The 11,434-nt window shown below is 38.3% G+C and overlaps 1 protein-coding gene across 1 annotated transcript; it reads left to right on the top strand.

Moving 5' to 3' along the window:
* Nucleotides 1–1,349: 1,349 nt before the first annotated feature.
* LOC138365332 (micronuclear linker histone polyprotein-like) lies at nt 1,350–4,608 on the top strand. The gene is made up of 3 exons (XM_069325627.1): nt 1,350–1,934; nt 2,122–4,019; nt 4,314–4,608. Exons 1-3 carry the CDS (start codon nt 1,350–1,352, stop codon nt 4,606–4,608), a joined length of 2,778 nt encoding a protein of 925 aa, XP_069181728.1.
* Nucleotides 4,609–11,434: the final 6,826 nt, after the last annotated feature.

The following is an 11,434-nucleotide window of genomic DNA, read 5'->3' as shown; positions in this document are numbered from 1 at the left end:
CTAAATTTAAACTTATTCAGTTAATACCGATTGTTTCGTGTTCTGTCTTTTGTTAATACTTTTAATTCCCTATTAATATCCCCATTTAGATTATGCAGTTCAATTATGGTCGCAATACTACAGAATGGATATAAATTTACTTGAACACGTCCATCATAGGATGACCAACTTAATCCCTCAGATTAGAAACCTGTCATATGAAGAAAGATAGACAAAGCTTTCATTATATTCGTTGGAAAGGCAAAGAGTCAGGAATAACATGATAGATGTGTACAAGTGGATGAATGGATATCACAAAGGACACATTATTAGGGTAATAAAAGTTTCAACACAAGACATAACACTAAACAATGGGTATAAAAGTTTGTTGAGTTCGTGAAGTCGGATTGCGAAAGGAATCTGGGAGATATGATTAGTAATTATTTAAAACCAAAATAAAATCAATGCATAAATGTTCGTAATAATACAAATAGGACACTGGGATTTATTATTCGAAGCGGTACTAATGGGACACCTAGAGTTGTTCTTCACCTGTAACCTGCTTTGGTTAGATTTGGCAGTTCTGATTTGGTCGCCGTACTATAGAATGGTTATAAGTTGACCAGACCACACACTAGGAGGTGAAGGTACGACGACGTGTCAGTCCGTCCTGGACCACTCTCAAGTCGATTGTGATGAGGAATGATTGATTAATGAAGATTAAGCCACCCAAAAGGTGGCACGGGCATGAATAGCCCGTAAGTGGTGGCCCTTCTGATCCATTACCAGTATCAATAGATGATACTGGAGATCTGTGGAGGTGCGACTGCACCCTGCGTGACGGGAGATCCCTTTCCATTGTGATGAGGAAGTAGATGCAGGGAATAAATAGGCAAGAGAGATATTAGGAGCAAAGTGTAATAGAGGGGATAGTAGTAGGAACAAGAACTGCCGAGGGCCTCGTATGGGCCTATTGGCCCATACGAGGCACCTCCTATTATAACCACCGAATGGGAAGAAAATAGTAATAGTCTTTCATATATATGAAAGATATTGGGTGGATATATATAGGAACTGCCTCATATGGGCCATTGGGCTTTCTGCAGTTATCTTCATCCTTATGTTTTTATGTCTATCCGTGAAATATTTTAGATTTTAGCTCCATGTATTTGCCAATAGATCTTCCGCAACTCCCATACTTCTTATGTTTTGAAGTGAGGTGAACGGAGAAGCGTTCACATTAGCCCCAGTGAGTTGAGTGTACTTTTAGTATAAACGGAGACCCTGCCAGACGCGGATCGTCACTTGTCCTACTCTCTCAATACTTCCGTGAGTTAGACCTCATCTCTCAACACCTGTGTGAATTAGAAATGGAAAGAATTAATTACGTGCGCGGCTCCAAGAGAAAACGGAGTGAGCATCACTACAGCAATGACGCTCCGACAAAAAAACAAAAATACAGCAATGGAGCAGCTGATATAAAAACATTCTACAAAGGACGCACTGGATTACAGAACCACCGGGATAACTCATCTAGAATACAGGAATACTGGAATAGAAAAACTGAAATACCGAAACGCTGCAATGAAGAACAGAAGCACTGGAATAAATCATCATACAGCAATGTAGCAGCTGATATACAAACATTCTACAGAGGACGCACAGAATTACGGAACCACCGGGATAACTCATCTAGAAAACAGGAATACTGGAATAGAAAAACTGAAATACCGAAACCCTACAATGAAGAACAGAAGCACTGGAATAAATCACCATACAGCAATGTAGCAGCTGATATTCAAACATTCTCCAGAGGACGCACTGGATTACGGAACCACCGGGATAGATCATTTAGAATACAGGAATACTGGAATAGAGAAGCTGAAATACCGAAATCCTACAATGAAGAACAGAAGCACTGGAATAAATCATCATACAGCAATGTAGCAGCTGATGTACAATCATTCTCCAAAGGACGCACTGGATTACGGAAACACCGGGATAGATCATTTAGAATACTGGAATAAAGAAGCTGAAATACCGAAACCCTGCAATGAAGAACAGAAGCACCGGGATAAATCATCATACAGCAATGAAGCAGCTGATATACAAACATTCACCAAAAGACGCACTGGATTACAGAACCACCGGGATAACTCATCTAGAAAACAGGAATACTGGAATAGAAAAACTGAAATACCGAAACCCTACAATGAAGAACAGAAGCACTGGAATAAATCACCATACAGCAATGTAGCAGCTGATATTCAAACATTCTCCAGAGGACGCACTGGATTACGGAACCACCGGGATAGATCATTTAGAATACAGGAATACTGGAATAGAGAAGCTGAAATACCGAAATCCTACAATGAAGAACAGAAGCACTGGAATAAATCATCATACAGCAATGTAGCAGCTGATGTACAAACATTCTCCAAAGGACGCACTGGATTACGGAAACACCGGGATAGATCATTTAGAATACAAGAATACTGGAATAAAGAAGCTGAAATACCGAAACCCTACAATGAAGAACAGAAGCACTGGAATAAATCACCATACAGCAATGTAGCAGCTGATATTCAAACATTCTCCAGAGGACGCACTGGATTACGGAACCACCGGGATAGATCATTTAGAATACAGGAATACTGGAATAGAGAAGCTGAAATACCGAAACCCTACAATGAAGAACAGAAGCACTGGAATAAATCATCATACAGCAATGTAGCAGCTGATGTACAAACATTCTCCAAAGGACGCACTGGATTACGGAAACACCGGGATAGATCATTTAGAATACAAGAATACTGGAATAAAGAAGCTGAAATACCGAAACCCTGTAATGAAGAACAGAAGCACCGGGATAAATCATCATACAGCAATGAAGCAGCTGATATACAAACATTCACCAAAAGACGCACTGGATTACAGAACCACCGGGATAAATCATTTAGAATACAAGAATACTGGAATAGAGAAGCTGAAATACCGAAACCCAGCAATGAAGTGCAGAAGCACCGGAATAAATCATCTGAAATACAGAAATTCTGTAACGAAATTTCTAGAGAACAGAAAAACCGGGAAAAGTTATCTGATATACAGAAATGCCGAGATAAATCATCCGAAATACAGAAAAAATTCAATAAATCATCTGAAATACAGAAAAAATTCAATAAATCATCTGAAATACAGAAATCCTGCAATGAAGTATACATACTCCTGGATAAATCATCTGAATTACAGAAACAAAGGGATAAATCATCTGAGTTACAGAAACAAAAGGATAAATCATCTGAGGTAATGAATCACCGAGATAAATCATCTGAGGTAATGAATCACCGAGATAAATCATCTGAATTACAAAGAGACCAGGATAAATTATCTGAAGTACAGAAACCCTGTAATGGAGCATCTGAAATACAGAAAGGCCAGGATAAATCATCTGAAATACAGAAACACCGGGATAAATCATCCGAAATACAGAAACACCGGCATAAATTATCTGAAATACAGAAACCCTGTAAGGGAGCATCTGAAGTACAGAAACACAAGAATAAATCATCTGAAATACAGAAATCCTGTAATGGATCATCTGAGGTACAGAAACACCTGGATAAATCATCTGAAATACAGAAACCCAGCATTGAAGCATCTGAAATACCGAAACCCAGCATTGAAGCATCTGAAATACAGAAACCCAGCATTGAAGCATCTGAAATACAGGAAAACGGAAATGAAACACCTGGGTATGAGGTTAGTTCAGATGATGAAGTCCTCACATTATACCTATCTTTTCCTCCTATTCTAACTTGTCACCCATCGTTGGAGGGTTTGGAGGAGATTTCTCTAGACGGACATAACTACCTCCCGGTGGAAGTCAATGGTAAATGCTGTAAAATGTTTGTCGATTCTGGAACAACAAGCAATGGTATTGAACACAGACTCGCACAGAAGCTGGGATTAGATAAGAAAGTCGACTCAACCATTCTCCGTGATTCTTGGTTTTCGAGTGAAAACAAACACCTCAAAATAAGGCAAGTAGAAAATTGTAAAATTTAATTACAAAATGGCAAAGAGCTCGTTGCCACTGTAAATATTTTCCCACCAGAATTGGACAATTACTTCATCTCTGAGGACACACCAATGTTCTTCTTTAGCTTCCCACTGATGACAGAGAATCACATAATTCATCAGTTTAAAAGCAATAAATCTTCCATCTTTTTAAAACCTTTGAGAAGATTTACGAAAAAAGGATATGGGTTGAGCAGTTCTCCCTTGCCTTATCTTAGGATAAAGTTTCCATTATCTGCAAAAGACAATTATTGCAGCGATAAAGTTGTGGTCAATACTGGCTCCGATGCTTCAACCATTTCACAATTATTTTTGAAGCACATCGGCATGGAAACATGTCCTCCCAAAAAACTAAGAATACATGTGAAGGGTGACCTTTACCTGGAGGATGACTTGGAGGTGCTGGAGAATCCAAAGACAGAAATTCCTCTAACTTTAGGCACAACGTTCTTGTCAAAATACAATTGCACATTAGATTCCTCATCTTATTATCTGTTTTACAACATTAATAATAAAACCTATGTCTTTACTCTACTGAAGACACAGGCCTAATTTGCTAGGTGTTTATATGGACGGTGTCTTTCAAGTATGGACAGTGTCACTCAAGTATGGACAGTGTCATTCAAGTATGGACAGCATCACTCAAGTATGGACAGTGCAACTCTTGTAAACATTTTTAACAAATAAAATGTATTAAAAGTTTTAATAATTGTATTATTTTTTCATATTAAAATGATAAAGAATTGTATAAATTGTAGAATCTTATTATGTAGCAAATGTTAGCACCCAAACTTCTACAGTTACCTATGTTCTTATGATGATAGATTTCCTTATGACTAAAAAGATAGATGCTCATTGTATTGGGGATGCTATAATAAATTGAAATTGCTATATTAAATTGGTTATACCAAAGGAAACAAAGAGTTAATATAAATGGCGCTAAGTCAGACTGGAAAAATGTTGCAAGTGGAGTGTCTAAAGCCTCTGTCCTGGGATCGCTGTTGTTCATAATATACATAAATGATTTAGATTCAAGTTTGAGCAGTAATATTTCAAATTTGCCGATAATACAAAAATCGGAAGAGAAAATAAACACAGTAAAAGACTCAGTATCACTTCATGGCGATCTAAATAGGGTTTTGAAATAGCGAAGAGTTTGGCAGATGCAGTTTAATGCTGACAAATGTGAGGTTTTGAGGCTAGATAATGATGATTGAGTACGAGCTAAATAGTGTTGAGATTGCGAAAGCGATCTAGGAGCAATGATTAATAGAAATTTAAAGCCAAAATATAAATGCATATATGTTCGTAATCAGGCAAACAGGACACTGGGATTTATTAATCGAAGCGTTAGTAACAACACACCTGGTGCTGTTCTTTAAACATAAGAACAAAGACAACTGCTAAAGGCCTGCTGCTAAAGGTCCCAACTGCTAAAGGTCCCATACGAGCCAATTCCTATTTATATCCACCTAATTCCACTCATATACATGTCAAACTCACGCTTGAAGAAGTGAAGGGACCCCCACCTTTACCACACCCTGTGGCAACTGGTTCCTGTTACCTAACCAGTTTTTTCCCATGAACAAATCTACAAGGGCCGTGATGAGGATTCGAACCTACGTCCGAGAGCATCCCAGTTGCTGCCTTAATCGACTGAGATAAGGCAGCGTCTGGGATGATGTCGGACGTTGGTTTGAATCCTCGTCACGGCCCTTGTGGATTTGTTCATTTAATGCATCACGCTATTGTGATTTCTGTGTGTTGTGTAGTATTTACCCAGGTTTTCCTAAATTTAAACTTATTCAGTTAATACCGATTGTTTCGTGTTCTGTCTTTTGTTAATACTTTTAATTCCCTATTAATATCCCCATTTAGATTATGCAGTTCAATTATGGTCGCAATACTAGAGAATGGATATAAATTTACTTGAACACGTCCATCATAGGATGACCAACTTAATCCCTCAGATTAGAAACCTGTCATATGAAGAAAGATAGACAAAGCTTTCATTATATTCGTTGGAAAGGCAAAGAGTCAGGAATAACATGATAGATGTGTACAAGTGGATGAATGGATATCACAAAGGACACATTATTAGGGTAATAAAAGTTTCAACACAAGACATAACACTAAACAATGTATATAAAAGTTTGTTGAGTTCGTGAAGTCGGATTGCGAAAGGAATCTGGGAGATATGATTAGTAATTATTTAAAACCAAAAATAAAATCAATGCATAAATGTTCGTAATAATACAAATAGGACACTGGGATTTATTATTCGAAGCGGTACTAATGGGACACCTAGAGTTGTTCTTCACCTGTAACCTGCTTTGGTTAGATTTGGCAGTTCTGATTTGGTCGCCGTACTATAGAATGGTTATAAGTTGACCAGACCACACACTAGAAGGTGAAGGTACGACGACGTGTCAGCCCGTCCTGGACCACTCTCAAGTCGATTGTGATGAGGAATGATTGATTAATGAAGATTAAGTCACCCAAAAGGTGGCACGGGCATGAATAGCCCGTAAGTGGTGGCCCTTCTGATCCATTACCAGTATCAATAGATGATACTGGAGATCTGTGGAGGTGCGACTGCACCCTGCGTGACAGGAGATCCCTTTCCATTGTGATGAGGAAGTAGATGCAGGGAATAAATAGGCAAGAGAGATATTAGGAGCAAAGTGTAATAGAGGGGATAGTAGTAGGAACAAGAACTGCAGAGGGCCTCGTATGGGCCTATTGGCCCATACGAGGCACCTCCTATTATAACCACCGAATGGGAAGAAAATAGTAATAGTCTTTCATATATATGAAAGATATTGGGTGGATATATATAGGAACTGCCTCATATGGGCCATTGGGCTTTCTGCAGTTATCTTCATCCTTATGTTTTTATGTCTATCCGTGAAATATTTTAGATTTTAGCTCCATGTATTTGCCAATAGATCTTCCGCAACTCCCATACTTCTTATGTTTTGAAGTGAGGTGAGCGGAGAAGCGTTCACATTAGCCCCAGTGAGTTGAGTGTACTTTTAGTATAAACGGAGACCCTGCTAGACGCGGATCGTCACTTGTCCTACTCTCTCAATACTTGTGTGAGTTAGACCTCATCTCTCAACACCTGTGTGAATTAGAAATGGAAAGAATTAATTACGTGCGCGGCTCCAAGAGAAAACGGAGTGAGCATCACTACAGCAATGACGCTCCGACAAAAAAACAAAAATACAGCAATGGAGCAGCTGATATAAAAACATTCTACAAAGGACGCACTGGATTACAGAACCACCGGGATAACTCATCTAGAATACAGGAATACTGGAATAGAAAAACTGAAATACCGAAACGCTGCAATGAAGAACAGAAGCACTGGAATAAATCATCATACAGCAATGTAGCAGCTGATATACAAACATTCTACAGAGGACGCACAGAATTACGGAACCACCGGGATAACTCATCTAGAAAACAGGAATACTGGAATAGAAAAACTGAAATACCGAAACCCTACAATGAAGAACAGAAGCACTGGAATAAATCACCATACAGCAATGTAGCAGCTGATATTCAAACATTCTCCAGAGGACGCACTGGATTACGGAACCACCGGGATAAATCATTTAGAATACAGGAATACTGGAATAGAGAAGCTGAAGTACCGAAACCCTACAATGAAGAACAGAAGCACTGGAATTGCATCATACAGCAATGTAGCAGCTGATGTACAAACATTCTCCAAAGGACGCGCTGGATTATGGAAACACCGGGATAGATCATTTAGAATACAAGAATACTGGAATAAAGAAGCTGAAATTCCGAAACCCTGCAATGAAGAACAGAAGCACCGGGATAAATCATCATACAGCAATGAAGCAGCTGATATACAAACATTCACCAAAAGACGCACTGGATTACAGAACCACCGGGATAAATCATTTAGAATACAAGAATACTGGAATAGAGAAGCTGAAATACAGAAACCCAGCAATGAAGTGCAGAAGCACCGGAATAAATCATCTGAAATACAGAAATTCTGTAACGAAATTTCTAGAGAACAGAAAAACCGGGATAAGTTATCTGATATACAGAAATACCGAGATAAATCATCTGAAATACAGTAAAAATTCAATAAATCATCTGAAATACAGAAAAAATTCAATAAATCATCTGAAATACAGAAATCCTGCAATGAAGTATACATACTCCTGGATAAATCATCTGAATTACAGAAACAAAGGGATAAATCATCTGAATTACAGAAACAAAAGGATAAATCATCTGAGGTAATGAATCACCGAGATAAATCATCTGAATTACAAAAAGACCAGGATAAATTATCTGAAGTACAGAAACCCTGTAATGGAGCATCTGAAATACAGAAACGCCAGGATAAATCATCTGAAAGACAGAAACACCGGGATAAATCATCCGAAATACAGAAACACCGGAATAAATTATCGGAAATACAGAAACCCTGTAAGGGAGCATCTGAAGTACAGAAACACAAGAATAAATCATCTGAAATACAGAAATCCTGTAATGGATCATCTGAGGTACAGAAACACCTGGATAAATCATCTGAAATACAGAAACCCAGCATTGAAGCATCTGAAATACAGAAACCCAGCATTGAAGCATCTGAAATACAGGAAAACGGAAATGAAACACCTGGGTATGAGGTTAGTTCAGATGGTGAAGTCCTCACATTATACCTATCTTTTCCTCCTATTCTAACTTGTCACCCATCGTTGGAGGGTTTGGAGGAGATTTCTCTAGACGGACATAACTACCTCCCGGTGGAAGTCAATGGTAAATGCTGTAAAATGTTTGTCGATTCTGGAACAACAAGCAATGGTATTGAACACAGACTCGCACAGAAGCTGGGATTAGATAAGAAAGTCGACTCAACCATTCTCCGTGATTCTTGGTTTTCGAGTGAAAACAAACACCTCAAAATAAGGCAAGTAGAAAATTGTAAAATTAAATTACAAAATGGCAAAGAGCTCGTTGCCACTGTAAATATTTTCCCACCAGAATTGGACAATTACTTCATCTCTGAGGACACACCAATGTTCTTCTTTAGCTTCCCACTGATGACAGAGAATCACATAATTCATCAGTTTAAAAGCAATAAATCTTCCATCTTTTTAAAACCTTTGAGAAGATTTACGAAAAAAGGATATGGGTTGAGCAGTTCTCCCCTGCCTTATCTTAGGATAAAGTTTCCATTATCTGCAAAAGACAATTATTGCAGCGATAAAGTTGTGGTCAATACTGGCTCCGATGCTTCAACCATTTCACAATTATTTTTGAAGCACATCGGCATGGAAACATGTCCTCCCAAAAAACTAAGAATACATGTGAAGGGTGACCTTTACCTGGAGGATGACTTGGAGGTGCTGGAGAATCCAAAGACAGAAATTCCTCTAACTTTAGGCACAACGTTCTTGTCAAAATACAATTGCACATTAGATTCCTCATCTTATTATCTGTTTTACAACGTTAATAATAAAACCTATATGTCTTTACTCTACTGAAGACAGGCCTAATTTGCTAGGTGTTTATATGGACGGTGTCTTTCAAGTATGGACAGTGTCACTCAAGTATGGACAGTGTCATTCAAGTATGGACAGCATCACTCAAGTATGGACAGCATCACTCAAGTATGGACAGTGCAACTCTTGTAAACATTTTTAACAAATAAAATGTATTAAAAGTTTTAATAATTGTATTATTTTTTCATATTAAAATGATAAAGAATTGTATAAATTGTAGAATCTTATTATGTAGCAAATGTTAGCACCCAAACTTCTACAGTTATCTATGTTCTTATGATGATAGATTTCCTTATGACTAAAAAGATAGATGCTCATTGTATTGGGGATGCTATAATAAATTGAAATTGCTATATTAAATTGGTTATACCAAAGGAAACAAAGAGTTAATATAAGTGGCGCTAAGTCAGACTGGAAAAATGTTGCAAGTGGAGTGTCTAAAGCCTCTGTCCTGGGATCACTGTTGTTCATAATATACATAAATGATTTAGATTCAAGTTTGAGCAGTAATATTTCAAATTTGCCAATAATACAAAAATCGGAAGAGAAAATAAACACAGTAAAAGACTCAGTATCACTTATAGCAACAGTGACGGTGCCACCCGTCAGCGTCTGTCTGCGTCTATTTATAGCAACGACGAGGACCATCATACACATGTTGACGCAATACACAATTATAAAGTAGAATTTGGTACTATTGAATTTGGACAAATCGGAAAAGGTTTTTGTATTTATTTTGTTAATAAAACCTAACCATCCTAGGCTTAATACACGCTATAAAAGGACTGACATAGTCCTATACTAGGCTTAAAAATGTTTAAGTTTGGTTTTAGCTTATTTTTTCCAGACTCAAATAAAGAGAATAGTACCAAATTCTATCTAACTGTCCATTACGTCAATATATGTACGACAGTCCATATAACTACGAGAGGTACTATCTAAACAGGAGGATGGGCAGGTTTACATTGTGCCCAAAACTGTGTATTAGTGACTTTTATAATGTACAGTGTTTACCTGCGAGTTCTCAATTGTATCTCGTATCAAATTTATGTATTTTCTATAAATATAAATTATTATTATTATTATTATTATTATTGTTATTATTATTATTATTAAACTGACGGGAGAAATGTGCTGAATGGAATACAGCTTTCTGTCACGTACGTCAATGACAGTTTAGGATATTACAAACCGCATCATCAAATTTGCAGATGACATATATTAAGATCCATGTTATCTTGAGACGATTTCGGGGCTTTTAAGTGTCCCCGCGGCCCGGTCCTCGACCAGGCCTCCACCCCCAGGAAGCAGCCCGTGACAGCTGACTAACACCCAGGTACCTATTTTACTGCTAGGTAACAGGGGCATAGGGTGAAAGAAACTCTGCCCGCTGTTTCTCGCCGGCGCCCGGGATCGAACCCAGGACCACAGGATCACAAGTCCAGCGTGCTGTCCGCTCGGCCGACCAGCTCCCTCCAAAGTAACATGTTAACTTTAACATGACATGTTAAAGCAACAGCCAGCCTCCCCACAACAACTGTTGGGCAGCTGGCTGTTACTGATGCTACTGGGGTCAGTGTGGACCTGAACACGGTGGGTACCGCAGCTCCTCCCCACCACAGTTGTTCACTCTGGTAAGCTCACCATTACTGTTCGTATTTTATACAGTAAAATGTCATCTCTGAATGTGCAGAGGTCGGTGTTATCATGTTGATATTTTTGCATATGAGCTTAAGGTTGTGTGGGGTAGACAGTTCCAGGAATGGTTGTGGGGTTACGTTAGAAGGGGTGACGTTGCCTACAAACAACGTTACCATATTATT

This window comes from Procambarus clarkii, chromosome 16, assembly GCF_040958095.1.
Source record: "Procambarus clarkii isolate CNS0578487 chromosome 16, FALCON_Pclarkii_2.0, whole genome shotgun sequence".
Lineage (NCBI taxonomy): Eukaryota > Metazoa > Arthropoda > Malacostraca > Decapoda > Cambaridae > Procambarus > Procambarus clarkii.
Note: the sequence above shows the minus strand (reverse complement) of the source record. Positions and strands in the feature narration are given on the sequence as shown.

Bases quoted from the DNA above. Each gene is read 5' to 3' on its own strand.
- LOC138365332 (XM_069325627.1), top strand. From the start codon at position 1,350: ATGGAAAGAATTAATTACGTGCGCGGCTCCAAGAGAAAACGGAGTGAG. The intron at 1,935-2,121 runs GTACAATCATTC...ACTGGATTACAG, and splicing joins ACAGCAATGTAGCAGCTGAT to AACCACCGGGATAACTCATC. The intron at 4,020-4,313 runs GCAAGTAGAAAA...CAATTATTGCAG, and splicing joins AACAAACACCTCAAAATAAG to CGATAAAGTTGTGGTCAATA.